This window comes from Camelus ferus, chromosome 3, assembly GCF_009834535.1.
Source record: "Camelus ferus isolate YT-003-E chromosome 3, BCGSAC_Cfer_1.0, whole genome shotgun sequence".
Taxonomy (NCBI): domain Eukaryota; kingdom Metazoa; phylum Chordata; class Mammalia; order Artiodactyla; family Camelidae; genus Camelus; species Camelus ferus.
In genome coordinates, this window is record NC_045698.1 from 60978269 (window position 1) to 61005266 (window position 26998).

The 26998-nt window shown below is 37.9% G+C and overlaps 1 protein-coding gene across 1 annotated transcript in view; it reads left to right on the forward strand.

The window, feature by feature from the left end:
* The window catches only part of ADGRV1 (adhesion G protein-coupled receptor V1), a 471409-nt gene that overhangs the window by 180884 nt on the left and 263527 nt on the right, over positions 1 to 26998 (forward strand). The window contains exons 68-77 of the mRNA XM_032475997.1: positions 34 to 273; positions 2060 to 2209; positions 3267 to 3740; positions 8082 to 8225; positions 10368 to 10539; positions 11205 to 11340; positions 13077 to 14170; positions 16432 to 16549; positions 17448 to 17619; positions 24576 to 24818. Of these exons, the coding sequence (XP_032331888.1) occupies positions 34 to 273; positions 2060 to 2209; positions 3267 to 3740; positions 8082 to 8225; positions 10368 to 10539; positions 11205 to 11340; positions 13077 to 14170; positions 16432 to 16549; positions 17448 to 17619; positions 24576 to 24818 (2943 nt within the window). The remainder of the gene's footprint in view (positions 1 to 33; positions 274 to 2059; positions 2210 to 3266; positions 3741 to 8081; positions 8226 to 10367; positions 10540 to 11204; positions 11341 to 13076; positions 14171 to 16431; positions 16550 to 17447; positions 17620 to 24575; positions 24819 to 26998) is intronic.

Consider the following 26998-nt stretch of genomic DNA (forward strand, 5'->3'; position numbering starts at 1 on the left):
GATCATCTCTATTGAAAAACAAACACTGTGCAGGTGGATTGGGAGATATTTGGACCCAATTCTCAGGAAGCCTTACCACCACAGAATAGAGACATTGCAGACCCAGTGAGCGGGTCCTTCTATTTTGGAGAGGGGGAAGGTGGAGTGAGAAGCATCATTCTGACAGTCTATCCTCATGACGACATTGAAGTTGAAAAGACTTTCATTATTAAACTTAAACTCGTGAAAGGAGAAGCTCAGTTAGACTCCAGAGCTAAAGATGTTACATTAACAGTAAGTCTGACTTTGTTTTTCCCGTAAAATTTTGGGGTTTTTTTTTCTGGGCTTGTATTTCTTTTGATCTGTTTTCCAATTCTTGTGACAGTATTAAGTGTCTTAATTGCTGTGGGTATAGCAATATCTTAGTAGTTGAGAGAGCAAGTCCTTCCTACCTGTTCTTCTAGTGCCTTTGCTATTTTGGGACCTTTTATTTCTACATAAGTTTAAATTTTAAAAAATTTTGTGCTATTTTAATTGGTTACTTACCATTTAGCTATTACAAAATACTAGCTATATTTCCCATGTTGTGCAGTATGTCCTTGAGCCTGTCTTACACCCAGTGGTTTGTACCTTCTACTCGCCCACCCCTACATTGCCTCTTGCCCCTCCCTACTGGTAACCACTAGTTTGTTCTCTGTATCTGTGAGTCTGCTTTTTTTGTTGTGTTATATTTTGAATTTAATGGATTTTTCAGAAAATGCATTTACATTTGTTGAAACTGTATAGACTTACGATGAATTGAAAGTTATAAAACCAAATGAAGTCATAATAATTCCTGTGGGTCAGATGTTCTGGCTGTTATATTAGTTTATTACATAGCCTGATTATTAGTAAATTTTAAAGGCTTTAATAGAGTGAGAAATACTTACTTTACACTTTTTGAGAAAGTTTGATGTTTGGGGAATATTTAGTACTTTTAGAGAAGAGGCATTTGTTACATCATTGGACATCTTTGCCATTAAAATGCATAAAAGTTAACAAGTAGTCACAAGTCAGATTGTTGGAAGGAAGGATGGTACTTGTTCCATTAGTGAGATGATGAAGTGGAACAGATCTGAATTCAGTGTATTTGGCATGAACCACCCAGTGCGTCGGAGCAGAACGTAGCTGGGGACCAAGGTTACTGAAAAAAGAAAGCCAAAAGATGCACTTTTTTTTTAAGTTTGGGAAATACTCTTGTCTGGGGTCTGTGTCAGTCAGGTGTATCCAGAGCACTGGAACTAATAGGAAATATATACATGGAGAAAGAGGAAGAGTTTTTAAGGAATTGGCTCACAAGATTGTGGGGGCTGGCCAGTCCAAAATCCATAAAGCAGTCTGCAGGCAGGAAGTCAGGAAAGAGCTGAAGCTGCAGTCTTGGGTTTGAATTTTGTGGGGCAGGCCAGCAGGCTGGAAACTCAAGCAGAATTCCTAAATTGCAGTCTTGAGGCAGGAATTCCTTCTTCTCTGGGAAACCTCAGTGTTTGCTTTTTAAGGCTTTCAAGTGGTTGGATGAAGTCCCTCCACATTATCAAGGATAGTTTTCTTTACTTCAAATCAATGGGTTGTAAGTATTAATCACATCTACAAGACACGTTTATAGCAACATCTAGACTAGTGTTTGACCAGACGACTAGGCACGGCAGCCTAGCCAGGCTAACCACTGCAGGGCCTTTGTCCCTCTCCATGTTATATTGTAACCAGTAGACAGAGGTTAGCTAAACTTAACTGATGCAAATATTAGATGAATAAAGCTAAATTCAGGCATTGAAGTACTATCCTTTTGAAATTCTACACATTGTAGTTTTCTGAACGCTTAATCCCATTATCCTTGGGGAATGAGAACCTCCTTGTTTTAGATAACAATCAGTATATTAAAGAAGGTTTTTCAAAATCAGGTAACTAAGTAGATTATATCTAAGTGTCATTGTTTTGTTTCTTTCGTCTCTGCAGCTTATCTGCGTATTGATGTATTGGACACTGTGATTTCCTCCATAGTTGTTCTGTATGTTTTCACTCTGCTCTCTGCTTCTGTTTCTAGGTACAAAAGTTTGGTGATCCAAATGGAGTGGTTCAGTTTGCTCCTGAGTCTTTATTTGAGGAGGCCTATTTGGAGCCGTCAGCTCTGGAAGGGCCCCTGGTCATTACTTTCTTCGTCAAAAGAGTCAAGGGCACTTCAGGAGAGATTATGGTATCATTTTGCATTTCATTTTTAAGTAGAGTAAATAAGATTGTGTAACAATTGTGGTTGAGAAGAACAGGGAAGTTGGGTGTTCTGGATAATTAAAGTTTTGATAAAATGAAATGACATATGAGTTTTCACAGAAGCTGAGCAGGTTCATCTAAGCACCTTTGGGCTCTCCCGCACCAAGCTCTAAGCTGTCTTTCTAAATTCAGTTACAATTAGATGAAAAAGATCTTTGTCACACTTAATCATGAAGAGGAGTATGACTGAACTATATTTATAATTTCTTGTTTACCATAATTTGAAGCTTTTCCTACTTAACAAGCTTGTTCCTGGTTTTTATAAATTGCTTAATATATTCTTAATATATTTCTCAATATAATTTTTCTGTTTAGCAGCTGTTCTTTAAGGGGTTGTATTTCCAGTGTATATTGATACAGAACTTTGGGAGATTCTCTTGCAGATCAAGATATCTATCTAACAGATCAAGGTTTTCTGATTGCTAGCAAAACATTTTTTGTGCAATTTCTCTATAAACTTACCTCTTTTCCTATATTGAGGATTAATTGTTACTTCTTTGGTTGAAACTTTATGGTTTGAAGGAAAAAATTCTTGGAAAAATAAGGGGTTTAGGGAGGAAAATTCTTAATTCTTGAAATCTTAGATATTCTCTTTTTATTAAAAACAAACAAAAACAAATTCCAATGTGAACATCAGATTATCTACTCACTTTTTACCTTCATATACTGTCTATTGTTCACTATTGAATGTATTTGTAGAGCAGATACTTTAAAGTTAACTTGTTTATCTTTTCAAATTATGTTATTGTTTTAGAAGCAGGTGAAATGAGATTTCATAATCCTGTTCTGCAAATTGCATACAACAACCCAAAAGAGTTAGGATACTTCCTAAATTAACTAACTGCTTGGAGAGTTTGACTTTGAATATAATGATGCACACTTAAGGGATTTTTTTGGAGATAATGAGGAAAACTGATTTACAGGATTTTGAATCAAAATCCTGAACTATATAACTTTGTTGGATTTTTTTTCCCTTTTATTAGGTTTACTGGAAATTAACTAGTGAGTTTGATATTGCTGGAGACTTTCTTTCTACGAAAGGATTTTTCACCATTGCTGATGGAGCAAGTGAGGCACGCTTTGATGTTCTTCTGCTCCCAGATGACATACCTGAGATAGAGGAAGTTTATGTGATCCAGCTTGTTTCTGTAAAGGGAGGAGCAGAACTGGATCCAGAAAAATGCATCACACGGTTCTCTGTTTCTGCAAATGATGATCCCCATGGGGTATTTGCTCTGTATTCAGATCACCAGTCAGTACTGATTGGACAGAATCTTAGTAGATTCATCCAAATTAACATAACCCGGCTTGCTGGAACATTTGGAGATGTGGCTGTTGGATATCGAATATCATCTGATCGTAAGGAGCAGTCTGTTGTTACTGAAAATGAAGAGAGGCAGCTGGTGGTCAAAGATGGTACCAGATATAAAGTGGACACGGTGCCAGTAAAGAGTCAGGTTTGTGGCATTTCTTTAGTCTCCTGATTATTCCAGTAAAATTCCTTCAAGAAAGCCCTAGTTAATCTCATGATCAGTTTAAAATATTACTCAGATATTTAAGTGGAAGCATAAAAAATGCCTTATAAAATGCATAGTAATTATTGTATAATACATATACTGAAAGTACTTACCAGTAATAAGTAAATAAGTATATTCTTATTTAGAGATAAATATTTTTGTTTAGATAGTAGCAGGCACTTACTTAGATTACAGAGTTCCAGGAATTGTTCCAAATGCTACACACTCACACACCCCTGGTTGCTTGTTGACACACACACACACACAACCCTGGTTGCTTATTGGAAGGAAGATATTTGTAGGCTTCCTTGAGTTCCTACCAAAGGGCGGTGCAATGAGAGACACTGATGTGTTCCCTGGAGTTTGGTGGAGGCTACATAGTATCTGCTTTTCTGTCCTTGAAATTCTGGAACGTGGGAAACTGGCTGTGGTTTTCTGTTGGTTTGGTAATGAGGAGAGAGGATAGCAGACTATTCTGCCAACCCTTTGGTGACAGTGATAGGAGTATACGGATTTCTGGTGGGTCATATAGATACCTAGCAGTCTTTCTCAGTCTGACCCAGTGATTTGAAAGTGATTTAAGTGACTCTTTGTCTTGATCCCCCCAGGAGGATAACTAGTGTCATTCCAGGTGCATAGGAGAGAAGGTAATTTACTTCATATGTGGGAAGCATTATAGCAATGGGGATTAGTTATCTCATGGTTGAGAAAGTCTGTACCAGAGGGTTGCCAGACTGGAGTCATCTTGATAAAGATCTGCAGGGTGGATTGTGAAGCTAGGAGACAGTCAAAAAGGGCATCAGAAGAGTATATCGTTTCTGTGGAGGGATGGTGAAAACTTGAATTCTGAAGTCTTTGATGAACACCCGAATTGATTCCATGAAAGGTCAAACATTTGGATGCCTGTTGGTGTTCAGCCAGTGTTATTCAAGAAAGAGCTACAGCAGTGAGGCAAGATTTTTGTCATCCTGTCTCAAAGCCACCATCCTCTTCCCCTGCAAGTGCCAGAAGATGGATTGAAAGATCACAGGTGGGAGTGGAGGATTGAAAAATCACACCGTGATCCTTTTCCCAGCGTAGAACTTGACCCGTGGGTCGGGGAAAAACTGGGATAAACAGGGGAACTTTAACTGAATGTGAGATGTACGTTTTTATTGATACAGATCTGGTGTATACCTTCTTAAAAGTAGCAGAAGCTTTGAGATCTGCCCACAACATTGTCCAAAGGTGGTGCAAAGAAACCCCACAAAGCAGTGAGAGGAGAAAAATGAAGCAGTTTTCCTGTTATAGTCCACAAAGTTTAGCCTGCTCAGTAATTGATGATCCTACTTTCATGTAAGTGTAAGATCAATAGAAAATAGGCTGTCTTTTAGCACATTACACCAACTCGTACCTAGTATGCAACTTTTGATTTTTTGTGCACTGCGTTTTTACTTCTGCTGCTTAATAAATGGAAAACATGGAGCCATGGGTTCCATAGTTATTCTTACATCCCTAAAGCTCTTTGGGAAGTTGACTCAGTGCCATGACCTTGTTTCATCAGTTTCTGTATCCATTTCCTGTATCCCCAAATTCTCAAGACTGGAATAAAGAGTGCAAAGCTGGGGAAATGAGAGGTGGATTAAGGTAACCAGATTATCATTGTACTTACAAGTTAAAGGAGTTCTAAAAATACAGTTTGCTTTAAGTAGGTAACTTTTAAACATTTTCTCATACATGTCAAAATAGTATCAGCTTCTGAACACATTCAGGTTAAAATTTCTGCTAATGAACACTAGGAGGCATTCCTTTAATTTTTCTAGGAATAGTTTTGTACTATTTTATAGCAAGATTTCATTTGACAGTTAGGCATGCCACAGTGAAATTACGCTATTATTTTACAAGGTAGATAATACAAATTAGTTTCAGACTGCGTATGAGAAAACTGAAGTATGTGATCACATGGAATAAGACCCGTGACCTGCCTAGCTTTTAGATTATCTCTTGGCGGTGGTACCCGGGACGTTTTGAAGGTTGGTAGTCCTCTTTTCGTGTCGCTTAGAAAGCTTAGTGATATAGCTTATAAAGATACTTAGCTTTCTTACTTCCTGTTTGAGTTATCTTTGGATTTCTTTGTATCTGTTTTGAACCCTATTTTGTTTTTATCATTTCTATTTTTAACAGAGTAATAAAAGTTAACTAAGTTATGCATGCATGAGACCTTCCTCTTATTTGCTCACATTAATATCTTCCATTAATATATTTAAATTTTGTGGGTTTCTTCTCTCTCTTGCATTTCAGGGTGTGTAGTCTAGACTGCACATAGATTATTAGGTGTTGCTGTGTGAATTAGTCTTCCAAGGTGGCTTTTTAGGGCAAGGTGTAGATTTTTCCAGTGGTCCCTTTCTCCCCTCACACCCTGGATATAACGCATTGCTCCTTAAAGTTTGGGGTATTAGTTATAAGTTACAGACAGTTCTGCCTGCTCTACCCTCCTGATAAAAGGTAAGACTTTGAACAAGTCAGCCACAGAGAAGGACCTTCAAGTGGGTCTTGAAACAGAATAGTTTCCATTAGGTTCTGAAAACTGGAAGACTCGAAGCTGGTTTAACGTTAGGACCAGGGAGTGAACAGTTACCCTCCCTGGTTAACACAGCCTTCTTTTATGAAGTACTCACTGACGATAAGGATCATTGGCATGCTAAAGAAACAAGTGTCTGCATTTAAAAGAATGTAAGTTAGAAAGCAAGATAAGATTATATTCGTGGTTGTCATTTATTCTGATATTTACTGAGCACTTACTATGTGTCAGCTGTTGTGAGAAGCCCAGCAGATGCAACGATGAAAAAGACAATCCCGGTTGTCGTGTTGTTGCTCCCGGTCGAGTGCAGGAGAAGGCCCTTTAACACCAGTTATAAAAGCAAGTGAAGGAGCAGTGTTTAAGATGTGCACAGGCTATTATGGGACTGTGAATTCTGTTTGTGCCCAGGCGCCATCAAGAATGACGGAAAATATGTAGACTCGTATTGGTGATGTAGTCCTGGATCAGGGACATGGAAGGGCAGAACACAGGCTCAACTCCTGAAAACTTCTGTGTTCCTTTTCAGATTAGTCTGCCTGCTTTTCCTCTGTAGGCAAACCAGCGTTTCCCCAAATCCACGGTTATTCCTGTTCAATGTTAATGTTTATTTCCTGCACCCTGGGGTTCTGCCTCACCGCGCAAGTCTGTGTGCTGGATGGGTCTATGAACAGAGAAGCTGGGCAGGAAGGCAGAAATGACTGAGTGCTTTGAGCTGACATCTGGCCCTTTATGCTTTAGACAATAGGAACTAAAAAAAAAATCCTTAGCCGCCCAGCCAGTGAACCGCATGGGGAAGGAGAGAAGGGAGGCACGTGATTGAAGTCAGGACACTGTGATTTGTTTCTGTTTCCTTAGCACTTGCTCTGTGCTTCATGTTCAGTGAATGTCATTTTGAAAAAAAATGAAGATTGATTGAAAAACATCTGTTCTCATGTTGCATGTTTGAAACCACTATAGTACAGATTTTACACTTTCAGGAGTGTGATATGTGTTCCAGTACATTGTATTTAAAAGAAGAACAGATTTCACAGAAATGGTTGTTTTTACATTCAGTAGAGATACATGGAATCTTCAGTAATATTCCAGGTTATGGGATAACTGGGGGCCTCTCCATCATCAGTAACAACATATCTGTGGAAAAACGTAATATAAGTGTCAAAAAAGTCGTTTAAAGCAAACGCAGGTTTTAGATTCAGGATTTCCTTATTTTACTGGATTCTAAAACTTTGAAAATATGGTAGTCTAATACATGGCGTTAGTAATTTTTACTTGTCCAAAATATTCAAAAAATCTGTATATCTAAATCATTATCCATTTTGAGTAAATGTCATTAGAGTTACTAGTACCTATTCCCTGAAAAGGAATGAAGTGAACTTTGCTGATTGCAGGAGCTGACACTGTTCACCAGTGAGCTCTTTTCATCCCTGTGGCGTGTGATTCCATCACTAACACTACTACGGGGGTTCCCATCATTCTTGAGGTCATTTGGGCACAGAGGGAGAATTTGCAAATTTGTGTTTTTTTTTTAATACTCTACGACTGTCACTTTTAGCCCTGAAGTTTTCATGCTGGCTCTTTGTTTTATAACATGGGGGGAAAAGTGCATATGTTGATGAAACTGAAAAGAAGGCAAGAACTAATGACTCATGTGAAATGTCAATACTTCCCTTTGAAAATTATTTTTTACTACTAAAAAAGTTATTGATACTGTTTATTTATAGGTCTTCCTACCACTGGGCTCTAATTTCACCTTGCAACTCGTGGCTGTGATGCTTGTCAGTGAAAGTTTCTATGGCATGCCAAAAATTCTCCAGGAAGCAAAATCCGCTGTCCTTCCAGTCCCTGAGAAAGCTGCCAATTCCCAGGTAACTGGCCCTGGGTGTGGTACTATCCCAGAACCACTAGAGGGCAGCTTTTACAGGAAGGACTAAGATTCTTAGAATTTCTTAAGAGTCACAATTTCCTTAAACCTAAGTAATCCTGTGAATGTCAAGGGGAACATTATGGATACACTATATGAAAGTAATTTGTCAGTTTTTGACAGTGGGTGGAAAAATGTATTTCCTTTTTAACGTTTTAGAAAGTTTGGATCTTGCAGAATTTGAATGTAAGATGTAGATTTTTAAAAATAACATTCATCTAGAGTCAAAACTTGCAGGTTTTTTCTTGATAATGAATGTTTAATATTGAGGTATTTTATGCCAAATAGTTAAAATTAGAATGAAACGTCAATTAATATTTTTCATTTACTAACATTGTAAATGTTTAATTTGGGGGCTGTTTTTACAGTGGCAGGTTTGTACTGATGTAGATGATCGCTAGTGGTGAGAGCCTGTGTCTTGGTCACACCTAAGTATTTGAATCTTCTATCTGAGTTCATTTTAGGAAAGATCGTTTCCTCCTCACTTGATAAATTCACGGGAGAAAAGCGAACACCTTGAGGGCCTGGCTTCTGGTGTAGGCCAATTCTGTCAATATATGAACAAGACAGGGCTGCCATCTCTGGCTGTGGTTATGTGTGTAATTTTTAAATCATAATGAGGTATCAGCATGCATCCTACTCCCTCAGGTGGGAGTTCCTTCAGCTTGACCAGGGCAGGCCTGGCCCAGGATGCCGGTGCCGAGTCTGTGCAGAGGAAGGGGCGGGAGTATGGGCAGACCTGGCCGCTAACGGAATGCTCTTCGGTTGCTCCCTCTGGGCTGCTTCTCCACAGGAAATGAACTTGCTTTGTCCCCTAAAGTGGAATCTACCAGCATGAAAAATAATTGAGAGGGATTGTTTTCTTCCTGTGCCCCTCTATTCAAGAGGGAATGAGGGTATAGAATTAATAATGCTCTGAAGTTTTGTTATCATCTTCTTGTTAACAGGTTGTTGTAAAAAGGATTCCTTTCAAACTGAACTATTCATTTGGTGTAGCAAACTGTTTTCTACTCCTTGTCCATACATGTTGTCATAACACTGTGTCACCTCAAAGGGCTGGATAAGGGCCAGTCACGATGTATCCCTGTCCTTGGAGTACCTCTCTGCTCCTTACCAGTATTTGTATGTGATGTGTGCGTGTGAGAGAGAGAGATGTGGCTAGGATACTTGCAAACAAGCTCTAGCCATGTAGCAGGCATGGTTTAAGATACACATTTTGGCACTTGCTAAGCAGAAATCTCACTTTAGTAGGAATCCAGGCTGGTGTCAAATGAAGTTTGTTTTGTTTTTTTTTTTCTTCTTTGTGGCTTCAGAAGCTGTCCTGTGGCACCTTCTCACACTTTTCTGAAACTCTCCATCCCAATTTAAAATGGAGAGAGTGCATCTTAATAGAGAACTGTTGATCCCGTGATCTCCCAGATTTGTAGAAATTAGGACCAAAAGAGGTAAACTGAATTGTCTAAAGAACAATGTGAAGCCAGGAATCTGGTTTCATTCTTACTGTTTGACCAGAACTTATTTCGTCTATGAATCATCTGTGACTTCTAGGGTTCCCTGGGAAGGTTGCCCTTAAAACAAGATCTTACTTGATGTGGATGAAAAAGATGTTTGAAGGTTTTTGATCCTCAATAAAAGTTATTAAATTGAATCAAATAACTGAAAAGAACCTTAATAGAAAATCTAGTTCATGGTGCTCACTTCATAAATGAAGAATTTATTATTATATCTTAGAAAGAAGTCAAATTTCAGTTATAGAGAAATCAAGTTCTATAAAGACCCATGAACAAATCATAATAAAATGTAATTTTAATCTTTGCTTTCATTTAATCATAATTACAGTTCTTTTTATTGTTAATTCAAAGGTTTACATCTTGATAAAAAATAGAGCTATAAACTACAATCAGAATTATAAAGTAGAATACATTTTCAAATCTCAGATGTCGTTTCTTAAACATTACACTTTAATTGAATATATTTTAAAACAAGGAAATATATTGTGTAAATGAAGAGAGAGTTGATTTTTAACTCATTCTTCAGAAAACAAGAACCTTTAGAAAGAAAATATTCTAAGCATGTTTTTCCTTAGGTTGGATTTGAATCTACAGCTTTTCTACTCACGGACATCAGTGCTGGAACAAGCCAAGCCGTGGTTTCTAGGAGAGGCACGTATGGGTCTCTCGAGGTTTCCTGGGCGGCCGGATATGCTCTTGGGTTAGGAGTCCCCGAATTCGCTGTTGGCAACATGACCCCCAAACTGGGTGAGTTGTCGCTTTTCTAGGACTTGCCCCATAGGACTCAGAAATGTATCATTGTCCACTGATTTTCTTGGATCCTCTTACTCTGTCTGCACTCTGAACTGTTTGCTTTCTAATACAATACTCTCATATATAAGTGGTCAGAATTGTACAGGCTGCTTGGTGAGAATGAGAGAAACTATTCAGTCAAATTAAAAACGTCATACCTCACCTGGAAATAGTGGCCACTAAGCAGACTAGTATGTTTATATATGAGGAGTTTGTTAAAATTATTTCTGAAAACCTAATGTGGTCCATGCAGTAATCAAAAGAGACAGGCGTTTATATCCATTTGGGTCTTCATCTGGATATTTCTGACAGCAGAGCAATTGTTATTCCAGCTACTTTAGTTCTTAGTTATCCCATCAGCTCTGTGAGATGCAACTGTCAGATGGTTTGGCCTTTACCTTGTAAAGCAGACGGGGGTTGAAGGCACGGTTTGTGTGGTCTAGGGAGCCCCTCCTATAGGTTTATTTACCTCCCCCCTCCACTGACTTTAAATGTTTTACCTTTTGTAGACTGTCATAGAATTTTGGAAAAGAAAATATTTCACTACATTTTTAAGAGTTGAATCCCAGTTGAAGAGCTCAGAAATGAAACACTTCTCCCCTTTTCATGTTCCCTGTCAGGGAGTCTTTCCTTTTCCCATGGAGAAGAAAGTGAACGAGTCTTGCTGTGGACATTTCCTAGCCCTGGGCGACTAGAGGCTTTTGTTATTCACCTCTCAGGAGTGCAAAGCAGTGCCCCCGGTGGGGCTCAACTTCGGTAAGAACAGCTTGATTCTTAGCCAAGAAAGTCTCTGAGGAATATGCTGGAATTCACCAGTTGAAACAAAAAAACAAAAAAACAAAAAAAAGAAGAGAGAGAAGCAGAAGCTTCTTGAAGCAGATGCAAAAACAGCTCTAGTGTAGAGCAACACATGGCCTGCATGCCAGAGATGCCATGGAGGGCTGACTTTCGCGAAGTCACCGCCCACTGCTTGCTTGAAGAGTTTATCACGACTGTTACCTCGAGAATGTTGGCCTGGAGTGACATCTCCTATGATAAGAACCATGATGTCTTCTGAAAGGCAGCCAGAAATACCTGATTTCCCCAAGGGATAAAGAGTAAGAATAAGACATCATAGGAGGATAATTACGTCATTTGTACCAGTAGTTCTGTTGAGTGTAATTTACGTCGGTATATTTGCAGATACACAGGTTCGGGCCAAAAGCAGTTGACCCTTCTCGTATGTGAGATGGGATTGATCAGAATACGGGGCAGATCTTAGAGCCAGACTCCTCAGTTTAGTTCTGGCTCTGCCACTTACTTGCTGTGTGACTTTGGGAAAGTTCCTTGATTTTCTGTTCTTCAGTTTACTTATGGAAAATGGGAAAAATATGTTGGAAAAATCAGTGTGTGTTCAAGTATGTTTGTATACATGTTTACGTGTGGGAGATGTTGGTTGGCAGAATCAAATAAGGCTTTATACTGTACATATACCATTTAAAAAGTGTTTGGACACAGAACATATTTCAGGGTAGCAAATTCAAATGCTTTTAACAATAGCAATAATAGCTAACAGTTTTACAGTGCTTACCCCATGCCAGGCATTGCAAAGGGTATAACAAATATATATATTTGTTTACTCTTACTCTTATTGTTCACAACATCCATATGACATAGATACGATTGCTAGTCCCACTTTATAGATGAAGAAAGTGAGTCACAGATAGATTATATAATGGACCCAGAGTCACATAGCTAATAAGTGTTGGATCCGTGATTTGAACCCAGGCTGTCTGGCCGCTATCAGAACTCTTAACCACTATTGACAGTAGAGAGTGATGAGCTCTGAGCTGTCCTCCTGAAAGATATTCAAATTTAGATGAAAAAAAATTGTTAGCCGGAGAAATTATGTCTATGGTCTGGATTAGGTTGATAGGCTACCATTGTTACTTCTAACATAACTAGTAACTCACAACAGAACTCCATACGAAAAAGCTAAGAATAAATCACTCAGTCATCACCGATTCATGTATAAAATTTTAGCAAAACTTGTGTGAGAGAATAGTCCCATTACTGGCTGATAGAAAGAAACAAGGATTTTACGTCTAGTAGAGGCAACTATTGCTATTAGGTTAGATAAGAAATCTGGCTGACATCCAGAGCATCCTGAGAGTTTCTGGTTCCCGTGTGCTGATCATAAGAAAGAGCCTGGCGCTTCAGACCCTTCAGAGGGCTGCTGTGGGGTGACTGGAGAAGCAGACCAGAGCCCTGTGAGCTCTTCCCTTTGCTGACACTTGTGAGGACCCGCCACCTGCGATGACAGCTCCTGTTCTTGTGTTTCTCGTGTTCTGGTGTATTCATCAATAAGTGAGTAGGGCTTGACAGAATTTGAAAAGGCATGTCATTTTTAAGATGCCCTCACAAGCAGCGTCTTAACTGTGTGAAAGATGAATCTCTACAGTGGGATTCATGTTTTGCTTCGATTCTCTGATGGTTTAATTTTTTTTTTCCAGGTCAGGTTTCACTGTTGCTGAAATTGAACCAATGGGAGTCTTTCAATTTTCCTCTAGTTCAAGAAATATCCTCGTGTCAGAGGATGCACAGATGATCAGATTACATGTACAAAGACTGTATGGGTTCCACGGGGATCTTATTAAAGTTTCCTATCAGACAACTGCAGGAAGGGCAAAGCCACTGGAAGACTTTGAGCCTGTTCACAACGGGGAGCTGCTTTTTCAGAAATTCCAAGCTGAGGCTGATATTGAAATAATTCTGATTAATGATGAGCTTCCTGAGATAGAGGAAATTTTTTATGTTAATCTAACTTCCGTAGAAATTAGAGGATTACAAAAGTTCGATGCTGATTGGAGACCACGCCTAAATATAGATTTCAGTGTAGCAGTGGTCACAATATTGGACAATGATGACCTGGCAGGAATGGATGTTTCTTTCACCAAGACAACTGTGGCCACAGCAGTTGACACAGCTCTCATTCCTCTAGAAGCCACCTCCTCCCCCGCATACCCTGACACCACCAAGGTACCTGCCATTCCACAGCCAACCGAAACAGAGGCATCTGGTGTATCTGCCGCCGCTGAGAGCCTTGTCACCCTTCCTGGTACATCTGCCACTTCTGAGAAGCCTGACGTGGCCACTGTAACTGCAGATGTGTCCGATCGGGGAACATTTAGTCTTGGGCCACCCATTGTTTACGTTGAAGAGGAGGTGAAGAATGGCACGTTTAATGCTGCGAAAGTTCTTGTCCGAAGAACTGGTGGGTCTGCTGGCAATGTCAGTGTGACAGTTAAAACTTTTGGTGAAAGGTCTGCTCAGAAGGAACCAAATGCATTGCCCTTTCCTGACGCCTCTACGATTTCCAACCTAACATGGGCAACTGAAGAGGAAGATTTTCAAGAGCAAACCCTTATCCTTACATTTGTAGATGGAGAAAGAGAACATAATGTGTTGGTTCAAATTTTAGATGATGACGAGCCTGAGGGACAGGAATTCTTCTATGTGTTTCTCACAGACCCACGAGGGGGCGCACGGATTGTGAAGGGAAAGGATGACGCGGGGTTTGCAGCTTTTGCCATGATCGTTATCACAGGTATATCTTTGGAATGATGGAGATAAAAATGAACTTTTGTGGTACAGGATTTGTAGTAAGATCATTCTGTCTTAAATTTAAGAGGGTGAATTACTTGAATCACTGATAGTAAAGCATTGAAACTGTTTTCCTATGTCTTGAACCCATGTTATGAACTCATGGTGTTGTTCTGAGGTGCCAGGCTAGAATTTAATGGGCTGTAAATGTCATGTAGCTCAGAGCCAGTGAACAATCTATAAATCTGTACTTTCACAATACAGGGTAAGCCTTGAAAATACTTAAGTTCATGTTTTTCCTCTGGAAAATAGTTAATCATCCACACATGATTGCCTATCCTGTTTAGAAACCTCATTTTGAATTTCCTAACCACTTTCGCTAAATCATCCCAAAGTCTAAGATCGCATTGTCAGAAATTCTCTATATTTGTTGGAAAATAGATTTAAACTATTTTCTTCTGTTCTCCTTTTGAACCAGTGTGGTTTATATAACTTTTGTACGTGTGTATGGGTCAGTGATTTTTTTAAGAGTTCCTCATGTATGTTATAAAATTTTTTAGTGATAATTTGCAGTTTTCCTCTGAAATCATACTGTATTTCTTTAAGTGGATGAGCTCAACTTGTCAATACCTTATACTAATTAGAGTATTGACAAGGCATTGTCATGTAGGAGTCTTGCCTACTCTGCTCTTTTATGCAGACATTTATGAGTTCTACACAGTATTTTGGAGTTTCTGATGATGCTATTATAAAACAGTATAATGGAAAGAAAACTAAAAATTAGGAAGCCTATATTTTTGACCCAGCTCAGCCACTAATTAAGAGATGTTGATTAAATCATTTAGTATCTTTGCCTTATGTTTCTTTTTTTAAAAAAGGAAATTTTTAGAATAAATATGTTTATGATCCACTTTTAGGATTTGATACTTCCTAGAATTTTATTTTGGCCATTCAGTTACAATTCAGTCATAAGTTTACAATTGTGTAATTCCTTCTACACCTAGCAGTGTGCCATTTGTGTTACTCTGTAAATTTACACCAATTCGAATTTTCATTTATTTTTATTCCTCCAGTTTATCGAATATTGTGAATTCTGTTCTCCAAGTTATTTACTGATTTTGAGTCACAATAGCTTAATGCCGTCTTTGTATTTCTATTAAAATTGTTTTGGCACTGAGCAGCCTCCTCCCCCAATTCCATGACACAGATATTTCATTACAATAGCTTAAATAAGACCAGAGCTGACAGTCAAAATATTTAGCAGTTTGTTTGGCAGAGGCAGAGACCAATCACATTGGTTGCTGGAGGCTTTTGGCTGTCCCAAATATTACCCTGTTAGTTACTAGATCATAGGAAAATCTTACATTGGTTAGGATGGTGGCAGAGGGTTCTTTAGGGACTCAGGACAGCAGCTGTGGTCCAGCTGAAATGGAAGTGCTCCTCAGTCAGCTGGGCATACCAGCACATACCAGTATGGCATGCCAGTACTATACCAGTACAGCATATCGGTGCCTACCCACTTATCACCTCTGAGCCTAACTCTCCAGGCAAATTCCCATTTATCAGCTCTGAGCCTAACTCATCAGTCAGTTGAGCCTCGACGAAGTTCCCTAATGTTTACCTTCCCTACATAACACGTGGCATCACACACACAGCAAGTGATTGACTCCTCTTGGTGTCACGTGATATAATTTACCTGACAGTGTCACCAGCACTTTTGCATGTTGTGTACCCTGAGTTTCTTTACTCTGTCTGCAATGTTCCCATCATCTCACTTGGCTTTTCATAGTGGTTCAGTGCTGAGGGTGAGGATGGGCAGTCTGGCTGAGACAGAACACACACGAGACCCCGGGATGAAAGCGGTCAGTCACGCGCACGACCCTGAGCTGCTGGCTCCATGTTGCTCACGCTTCAGACCTGTGAAGTAGGGGCTGGTGACCACTAGCTCTCCCTCTTTGGGACAGTTCAGTGGGTTTCTGTTTTCTTACAGAAGTACTGCCTACGTGAAACCTCAGGAGTTCCAGGGTGAGGGGTACAGGTGGGTTTTGAGGCTGATTGGTTTTAGGATCACTTTGCAAACCTGGGTCACTGAGAAATGAAAAGCAGCAGGAGCCGTTGACTGGTATTTCTCTCATGTGAGAAGCTCGCTTGTATGTTGGCAAGATTTTTGAGTGATTATTTCAGTGTAGTGTGGGCCCTAAGTTCATTCCAGCTTAAACTCATTGTTATACTTTCAAGTTTGTAATTCTCTATTTTTCTTTTCAGGGAGTGATCTTCACAATGGCATCATAGGATTCAGGGAGGAGTCCCAGAGTGGACTAGAGCTGGGTGAAGGAGCTGATATGAACACACTGCATCTTATTGTCTCAAGGCAGCCAAACAGGTATGTTTGAATATATATGGAAATGTAATATCCTGTGTGTCTATACAGTGTATAATTTGAATTCATAAAATGGTAGAGACAGGATGAAATGCTGATAGAAGAAGGTGGTGGGGAATTTGGCATGTCAGTGTTCAGATGCTCTAGTTCCTAATCTGTGACTTACACTTGGTTTATGAGCATAATGTAGGGTTACCTTGAACATTTTATACTTTATAAAGTGCCATACAGATGCCAGATTATATAAGTCATCACTTCATCATATTTACTATTCTCTGATCATGCCACATATACAACCATTTTCTGTTAGGGAGAGCTGGATTACCAAAATTTTGCTTGCAACTTAGTACTGTATAGTACACATCTTCTGAATGTTCATCATGTACATGTACTTGGTATGCACACATGTACATGTATATATACTACCTTTTACAATATCTCTTGCCCTTTACTTGTAGAGTAGCAACCATTCCTAGCAATAGTGTTTTTCATTTAGGAGGATTCTTGTTAAAAGATAAAAGAATGTTTACTTGAAGGCAAGGTTTTCTATAATTTTTATTTTCATATTTATGTTGCATAATGAGCGTATTTCTGTTGCATAATAGGCAGAAAAATGTTAACTTCTTTTCACATTCCTGATACATAATATCAGGAATTATACCTCAATACATATTTAATCAGTATTGGATAGAATGTGGTCAAACAATGCCACGTAAACTCTGGCTTTAATTTCTTAGCTGCAATGGGGAGAATTGGTTATTTTCAGCATTATCAGTGAGAAAGTAAGTCCCGTGGTTTGGATGAAGAGGTACACTTGGGTACAGTGGTAACACATTCGGTCTTAGCTGCAGGAGTAATGCACTCTGTGACTGCATTTGCATAGGTTTTGATTTGTTCCTAGAGCTTTTGAAGATGTCAAGGTCTTTTGGCGAGTCACGTTTAACAAATCAGTCACTGTGCTCCAGAAAGATGGTGTGAACCTGATGGATGAACTTCTGTCTGTGTCAGGGGCCACGATCTGTACCAGGAGTCAAACAGAGTGCTTTATCACCATTGAGCTCAAACCAGGGAAGGTAAGAAACAATGAGACACAGTGTTGTCAACTTCTGATTATATTTCTTTAGAATTAGTAATTTTAAAGCCACTTTGTTGAAGCTTACACGTTGGTTATGTGGAGATTCTTTGTATCTCACCTAGCCATAGCATCTAAATCTCTTTGGTGGACAACAGACTTCACACTTAGAATTCATTACATTGTGAATTTTTGTAAATAAGCTCATCAAGTTGTACACCTAAAACTAATATGATGCTATACACCAACTATATCTCAATAGCAATAATAAAGAAGCTCATCAGTTTTCTCCTTTCTGTTCCTTGTCATTTCCAAGATTCTTCCTGGCCCACTTGCTCATTGTGTGAATGATCCTTTGAGTCATTTTCAGCCTAAATAGACTGAATGTTCAGTTTTTTGCTTTTATCATATCCATAGATTTGGCCACATCATGTTATATCCATAGATTTCATCCATAAAAAGAAAGTTCTCTCATTTACCATTCATTTAGAGTTTGTTTTAGTCTACCAAAAAAGTACAGAGCCCGTGCTTGGGGAGCCTTTGGATAAATTTCTGAGGGTTCATGTTGCACGTGGCACCCAGGAGCCAGGCGTGCCCCTCTCTTTCTAAGGGAATCTGCATTTTTCAAATGGTATTGGTCACCGATGACCTAGTAGAGCTTTAGTTATTTTGTAGTGGTGTGTGGTTTTTTTAAATGACTGTTCTATGATACTTTAATGCCTAAGGAGCACTCAGTAGTCCTCGTTCTTTGTCTACTGCTTAATTTCTTAAACTCAAACATTTAATACGAAAACTAGCCATTATATGATGAACGTTCAAAAGTATCATGGTTTCTTTGTACATGCCAAACACTTCAAACAGCAGAAAAATTTGTTGCACAGGTACAATTATTTCCAAACTTATGATTATATTTTAACCCATTCTAAATAACAACCCTGTAGATTTAACTCTTTTTTGAATTTTTTCTCTACTTGTTTTTTCACTTCTGAGAATTATTGAAACAGTTATATTGATCTTCTGTAAGGTTACAGTTATACGTATTTTCATATGTTGCTGGAGTTGCAGTAATTTTATTGGTTCCAGAAGAGGAATAATACTGTTTCAGATCCCTGAGCTTACACGCCCTTGCTTATCACCACTTTGTTCTTTGTTGGGACCATGGGTCCTCTTTCTCTTCCTGAGCTGTTTCAAATGGGAATTACTGATTGTCTGATTGGAATCCATTTTATGACTTCACTTGTTAGATCAGCGTGTTTTCTAAGTTCATGCTTTGTAGGTTAGTTTTTTCAATACCTTGTGTTTTCCCCAGAATGAGTTGTTCTTTAAATTTTGCAGTGCCCACTTTACCTTAACCATTGCCCTGTTACTTTTGGAGCTGGTCTGTTAGTGGTATTGGAAAGACGTGCCTACCTTGTTACTATCTTGTTATATTTAGGAGGACAACCTAGAGGCTTTTTCTCATAAGAGATGAGATAACAAATCTGTGACCTTAGTGCAGCTCTGTGGCTCATTTCTTCTGTTACACTGGAACAAACATACAACTGCATCATCTTTCAGCTTGTGTGTGACCACCAGTACTCTCTAACTTCTGGCTTGTTTTCATCTTCATTTGTATGTGGTTTATAGGTCCTAATAATTTATTCCTATTCTTAGTACAATTCTTACTTTTTCTAGGAATAATTATCTTATGAATTTTTAAAATTAATTAACCCTTTCCTACTTACAAAGAGAAGTTTTATCATTCCTTAGTAAATGAACATATACTTAATAAAAAACATACCTGTCTTGATATGTTAACGTTCTCCTACATATTAAAATTAATAAAATATTAAGTACACACTATTACAGTCACACTTTTGTTTCATTATAACCACTTTTTGATATACTACAATAACGTTTCTTCTTTAAGTACCATTATAGATGCAAATTCAACTAATTTTAAGTGCTTACTAAATCCTTTTCTCTTTGCCACTCAAATATTCATGTCATGGCCACTGAAAGACTTACTAAGCTGATCTTTTGTCTTTTCATATTGCTTTATAAACCTCTGAAAGCTTAAGTGCTCCATAGCAATAACATGTTCTAGAGCCATCTTGATTTTTCTTGCTCTAAGACATCCAAACAACTATTGGCTTAAGACTTGATTTCTTCTGCCAGCAAGCATTTCAGAGATCTGAATCTAGGTACTGGAGATATGCATGAAAGTTGGCAGTTCACACAGGTGGTGCTGCTATGAGCCATCTTGCTAGTGACGGAGCTAGAAAATGTGTTTTTTAAAATATTGAGTCCCCACTGATTTTTTGATAATGTGTTATATTATTTTATTTTACATTTCTTGAGTGGCAGTTTCATTAGCAACTAATACTTTCTATTGCACTGAAAAAAAGGAACTGAAATTTCAATATTTAAAAATATTTGGCTGTGTAATTCTACTTGAAAACACTTAAATCCTCCTCTCTGCATTTGTCCAAATAATCTTATGCCTTCCTCCACCTCCACAACTGCACATTTCTTAACTCTCCCTTAAAGACTGATCAAAATACCACTTCCTCCAGTATGTCTCCCATGATATCTTCAGTTAGAATTCTTAATTCTCTAAGTTTTTGAAGGAAGTGTCTGTACCTTTCTTGTGGGAGTTACTGGTTATATGCAGGGTTAAAACTAATTGTGCATATTTTATCTTGACTGTTGGACTCTCAGCTGCTTGAAAATTAGAACATAGCTTTGTTCATCTTTGCATTCTTTCCGTCATCCTCCATAAATGTGTTGCATACATGAGTAATTGAAAATTCTGTTGTTTTTGTTAGTATTTATTAATTTATCTCAGAATTTTTGTTGAATTAGAATCTTGGACAGTTCTCACCAGACCTAACACATTTATCTCATACAATGGATGTTAACCTTAAAATTGTAGGAAGTCTTTTGAGGTCAAAGTCAGCTCAGTCCTATATTGCTAGTTGAGTAAATGTTTTTATCAATCTTTTGCTGACCTGGTTCTTGTAAAGTGAGACTTTATGTACGTATGTGTTAAGGGATGGAAACAATTTTCATAGAGTGGGAATACCTTATTGGTAGAGCAGCCAGGTACAGAGGGTAAAGATCCTGAAAGATAAGGAAGCTGCACATTGATACTGTGTGGAGGGGTCTCTACCTGCTGGAGAGAGAGAGAAAAGAGGAGAGCCAAACAGGGGTGCTCTTGGACAGGCTGGAAGGAAGGAAAGGAGGAAAGTTAGAGTGTAGGTGGGAGAAGAGATTGCTTCCTCTGAGCTCACTCTCCTTGCAGGAGACTACTAAGAATTCCCAGGTACCAGAGGTCTTATAATTAAAGAATAAGAGAATGTGGTAGGCAGTCAGAGGATGCTAACTGTGTATTTTCTTTCTCCTAACTAGGGAAATGCTACTGAGCCCACATCCCGATAGTTTCAGTTAGGCGGGAGAAAGAATTTGGTTTCATCTCTTTATTTCTCCTTCTAATTTAATGTTTAAATCAGAGAGTTGAGTTTTCTTCTGCATCCTGAGAAACAGCTAATTTTCAAGGCTTTTTGCTCTCATTGTCTTCCCAGCTGTTAAAAGGTAAGGTATAGACTAGAGTTACCCACATTCCAGTTTTAGTAAGAGGAAATTTCAAAAGAGGCAAGAGATCGTAGTCTTCTTTTCATGTCTGATAAACTGGTACTTAGGGATACACCTGTGGCTGGTTCTGTGTCTGCATTCTTTTGTAGTGGAATTTGCGAGATTATTTGGACATCCCAGCAGAGCAGCACAACAGTGCTCTTTGACTTTTGACCTAAGAACCATCTCTTCATTTTTTTAATCAAAGGAAGGACTTCAAGGATACTGACCTTATTCTGGAAAATACAGTATGGTGGTTAAGAGCTTGGGCTCTGATGATAGAAGACCTGGGTGCAAATCTTAGCTCTTCCACTAATTAGCTGGGTGACATTAGACAAGTTGCTTAGCTTACCTGAGCTTTCCAGATTTGATGAGGTTAATAACAGGGCTGTTAGATTAAATGAGATAATAAATGAGAGATGTTTTGCATGGTGCTTAGCGAGGAGTTGGTCCTTCCTAAGAAAGGGTTGGTATTACTATTCAGAATGGGTGGGAATAGAGACCAAGACGGTTCAGTGACTTGAGTAGTAGCACATCAGCAGCAGTGCTGGGGCGTTACAGCACAACAGCACAACACAGCAAACACAAGGCTTTTCGCCATAGACTTAACCACCGATATATGGTGGTTTCTCCTAAATTCAGTGCAGTCTCCAGATGCTCAACTTGAAGTTTTTCTACTGCCTCATGTCTTAAATTATCATCCCTATAGTTATTCAATACTTTAATTTTTTCCCCTTTTTAAATTGAGATATGTCAGTTACAGTGTGTCAATTTCTGGTGTACAGCATGATGTCCCAGTCATGCATATGTATACTTATATACATTTTCGTATTCTTTTTCATTAAAAGTTATTACAAGATATTGAATATAGTTCCCTGTGCTATACAGAAGAAATCTGTTTTTTTTTTTTCTATTTTTATATGTAGTGGTTAACATTTGCAAATCTTAAACTCCCAGGTTTATCCCCTCCTACCCCCTTTCCCCTGGTAACCATAAGATTGTTTACTATGTCTGCGAGTCTTTCTGTTTTGTAAATGAGTTCATTAGTGTCCTCTTTTCTTTTTCTTTTTATATTCCACATATGAGTGATATCATATGGTATTTTTCTTTCTCTTTTTGACTTACTTCACTTAGAATGACAATCTCCAGGTCCATCCATGTTGTTGCAAATGGCATTGTTTTATTCTTTTTTTTTTAATCACTGTGCAGTATTCCATTGTATAAATATACCACAGCTTCTTTATCCAGTTTTTATTTTCAAGTTAGGAAGAATTTAAGTAACTTTCCCAAGTCAATTACTCGGCAAAGATTAGAACTCGTCTTTTGAATTCCAGTCCATTTGCCCTTTCCGTGGTGGGGAGTCTCATGGTTCTATGGGTTCTATCTTGCGGTTCTATATTAGCAAAATATATAAAGGTCATAGTTAATTAACTTAAGATGCACTTCTTAACCCACGAAGTCTGTTTACTAGACAAATTGTTTAAAATTTGTTGCAAATATTTTGAAAAAATATTAAAGATATTGTTTCATGATTACCTTGCTTCTGAGCAGATCTGGGCGCAAGAAATATCGTTTTATCTTGGGCAAAGATCATCTTGGAATGCTGCTGGCCTAACTAGGAAAGGAACTTGAATTCTTGTGAAGTCTACAGTCAGATTTAGATCTAGAGAGGTTCAGATGTGATCTGTAAGTTATGCCTTCCCAGGATACTTCAGGCATATTATTTGAATAGAGTATTTTGTTGTAAGACTGGAAGATTCCTTTTGTCTCTTCTAATTATGTGTTGGCACCTAATCTACACACTGTTCAATTTTAAATGGTTCCTTTCTTAGATTATAACATATTCTTTTGACTCAAAGTGTTTAATGTTTTAATCATCATCACATTGAGAAGAAATATTATACTGAAAAATATAAGAATCTACGTTGGATTGTAATATACTGAAATCCTTAGTTAAATAAAACTACTGTGAATTCAGGCTTGTTGGTCATTAGGGAATAATAGTTCTTGAATATAGTTACCTACACTTCCCTAGTGCTTCAGTTCATTGTATTTGCCAAATTTAGCTTCTTAAAAGCAGAAAGAGTATGTTTACCTTTATTTCAATATTCACTGAGTGGTGATCAGCAAAAGTAAAGAATAATATATACCCCAGGAAAGCTAAGTATGTTTCTTCAGACAATAAAAGGAGATTAAATTCATTCACTGTGCTACTAAGATATGACTCATTTTTAAATAATAACAAAAGAGTTTGTTGGATTACTTCAGGACATAAGAATTCTCATTAAAATGATCACAAAACAAGTAATGAATAAGGCCCCCTTGCTGATAGATTAAAAATGATGCATTGTATCACATTAGACAGTGACGCATGCAGTTGAAAAATGCATCAGCTTAGCTTCTTTGAGTTATGCTAGGAAGCTAACAGTGCTGCTAAATTCTTAGGTTATTGTGTCAGAGCAAACAAGTAGAAACAGGTGATTGAAAGTATTTTATAAATTTGAATTCAGGCTTCAGAAAATAAATTATTTGAGATTGTTGTGGAAGAACTGAGGTAAAACATGAGAAAATTATATCCAACAAACTAGATTTCTTTGATACTAAAATTCGGGAAATTTTGCAAAATACATAAAATTACTAAATTAACTGTTATCAATATTTGGTCATATTTATGGAAATCAAGCCTTTTGAAAATAAAACCTTACAAAGCTGAAGCTCCCTTCCCCTCTTATCCCCAGTGTTTCTCCAGCTGCATGCCCTGCCCTACCCTCACTGCCACCCCTTCACCTGAGATCACTTCTGTCATGTGTTTTGTTTTCTTTTTAACTTTTTAAATAAATATGTAATCCATTAACAATATGTCATAAGCTTTATGTAATTAAAAATTTTACATTTATTATATCATGCCATTCATATCCTCATACAGCTTGAATTTTTTCACTCATTATGTTTTCAGATCCATCCTTGTTGAAAAATATTGAAATAATTCATTCCTTTTGACTACTAGATAACATTTCACTGTGTGAATTTTATGTAGCCTTTTATTTATTTATTGACATATACAAAGATCATCTCCTGACACTGATTTTCTAATAAGCTCACCCAAAGAGTAAAGGTGTTCTTAAAGAGACCGAAAAAATAAATCTCATGGTAATCTATCAGAATTTAATTCTGTAATTATACAGAATGTATCTCTAGATGTATGTTTATTTCTATAATAATGCATATGAATAATACTATTTCTTGATAACAGAATTATCTTAAAATAGAAATCTGTTAGTAATCATCCTTAATTTTTTTCTGTTAGTAATCATCCTTTATTTTTTTCTTTTTCCTCATTGTCAGATACCTCGAGTTGAAATGCATTTTTTTGTGGAACTGTATGAAGTAACTACTGGAGCAGCCATAAACAATAGTGCCAGATTTGCACAGATTAATTTCTCACAGAGTGATAAACCTCCAAGCCTCGTGTATTTCTCTGTGGGTTCTCGGCTGCCAGCGGCTCATAAGAAGGCCACTGTAATCAGTTTGCAGGTGGCCAGAGACTCTGGGACAGGACTCATGATGTCAGTTAACTTCAGTACCCAGGTAAGTGTGCACGATGTATTAACACACAGTAAGGTTTTCTTCTTTAACTATAGCATGTGTAATGAAGCAGAGAATAACTGATACATAGGGGGAGGGTATAGCTCAAGTGGTAGAGCACATGCTTAGCAAGCATGAGGTCCTGGGTTCAATCCCCAGCATCTCCTCTAAACATAAATAAATAAATAAACCTAATTACCTCCCCCCACCAAAAAAAAATGACTTCAAACGAGAATAACTGATATATTATTTTCTGAGGATACCCTCATAAATCACATTATGTTTGTTACATTGAACTTTATCCTTGAAACAGTTCATTTTTTTAACTTAAATTTATGTTTTAAAATGGTAGCTTTTTGTTTTTCTCTTCCTTTTGGAAAAGTTGATTATACAATGCAAAGTGTCTTACATAAATCTGTTGTATAAAATCTCTAGAGAGTTAAAATTTCTTCAGAATGTAGCTGTATAAGACCAGAAACAAAAAGCGTGGATCTTTGTTCTGGTTTATACTTGAACTAGTTGAAGATACTCTTCAGGACTTCAGACACTAACTGATTTTTATGTTTCTTTAAATCTGTGAGCTTATGAGGTCTCACTGCCCCTTTCATGTCCATTCTTTTGGGTGATATCAAGTGAAAGAGAGCGAGCAGGTGGGTATCCAGGGACTGAGCAGCAATGCTACAAAACACTAAGTGACTAGAGCCTGGGGCTGGTCCACACAGCACCCTACACCTTCTCAGAATTGTGGCTTAAAGTTTGTTTAGTAGACAGACAATGTCTGTCTACTCTGCTTGAAGTATGATTGTAGAGATTGGAGCTTGCCCACCTAAGCCTTCTCTTTTTTCCCCTTGACTCATATCCTCCAAGAAACCCAGAGTTTGAAAACTCCCATTCTGAACCAGTGCTGCCATTTCCCCTGTTTCGAAATTTCAAACTTGGTGACACTCTAGGTCTCAAGGTTTCCAAGTTGTTTTTTATTTTTTAAGCAAAGTGCTGTTTAGTATGTGCTTGGTCATGTCGCTATTGAGTGGCTCAAACATATGGACCCATTTGTGCATAAAATACAACATATGTGCAGCCAATTTGCTGCAGCAATCATGTGAGTCAGGGATGGGAAGTTAGAACTGGAGCTAACTTCCAGTTCTGGGTCGTGAGCTGTCCGGAAGCTTGCCAGGCAGAAAGCTTATCCTTATGATTGAGTCCTCAGCTTGGCAAGCAAGAAGACCGAACTATCGTATGAGACTCTAGAAATAAACTCCTTCTGAATAGCCCTGAAATGGCATGAACATGGAAAGAAGTATTTTGATTCATGGTGGGGAGATTTTAGCATTTTTGCTTTTAAGCATTTGAGATGGTAAGAGAGATGGTAAGAGAAAATGTGTGCTTCCTCCTCTTTCTCCCATGAAATATATATCATCATATGCTCGCTACTTTGTAGAATGGAAGAAGGAAGAAGTGATAAGAAGACTTGAGGCACATTTTAAACTAGTTCATATACTCAGTTGAAAGGGGAATTGAAGATGCCAAAATAAGAACCCGAATGCCAGTATCTGTGTCATAGTCATTTATATTCTTCCTGAATTATTCACACATGATTCCTTGCAAAACACATGCTGTCACCAGCCTGTAACTCATAGCATTTTTATAACACTATAAAATCAACATAGAGGAGACCCACAATGATGAAAATTTATCTTGACTGTGTCAACATTGATATCCTAGTTGTGACATATTATAGGTATGCACAATATAACCAAGGAGAGATGTTGGGTAAAGGGTACAGGAGACCACTCTTTATTATTTCTTACAGTTGCATGTGAATCTGTAATTATCTCAAAATAAAAAGTTTTATTTCAAAAATTAGAAATGAAAGTTTCCCCTCTCTGGTATGATTTTATTTTCCTGTTGCTTCAATGCCCCTGCATTTTCTCTCTCTGAATACTAGGCAAATTGCTGGAAGAGAAAGTCATACAATTCTATTTTCCAATAGCTGGCAAGGATGAGAAAATAATTATGGATCAAGTTGCTATTCTGTTGTAATGATACCAGTTTTGATTTTACTTAAAATAGAATTTAATGACATAGTTAAAACAGTAGCTGTAGCATACCTGTTGTTTGGTAAGTCAGCGTTCTCAGTACATAAATACTACAGTCTTAGCAGAAGTTCCCTTCTGCCTACGTGT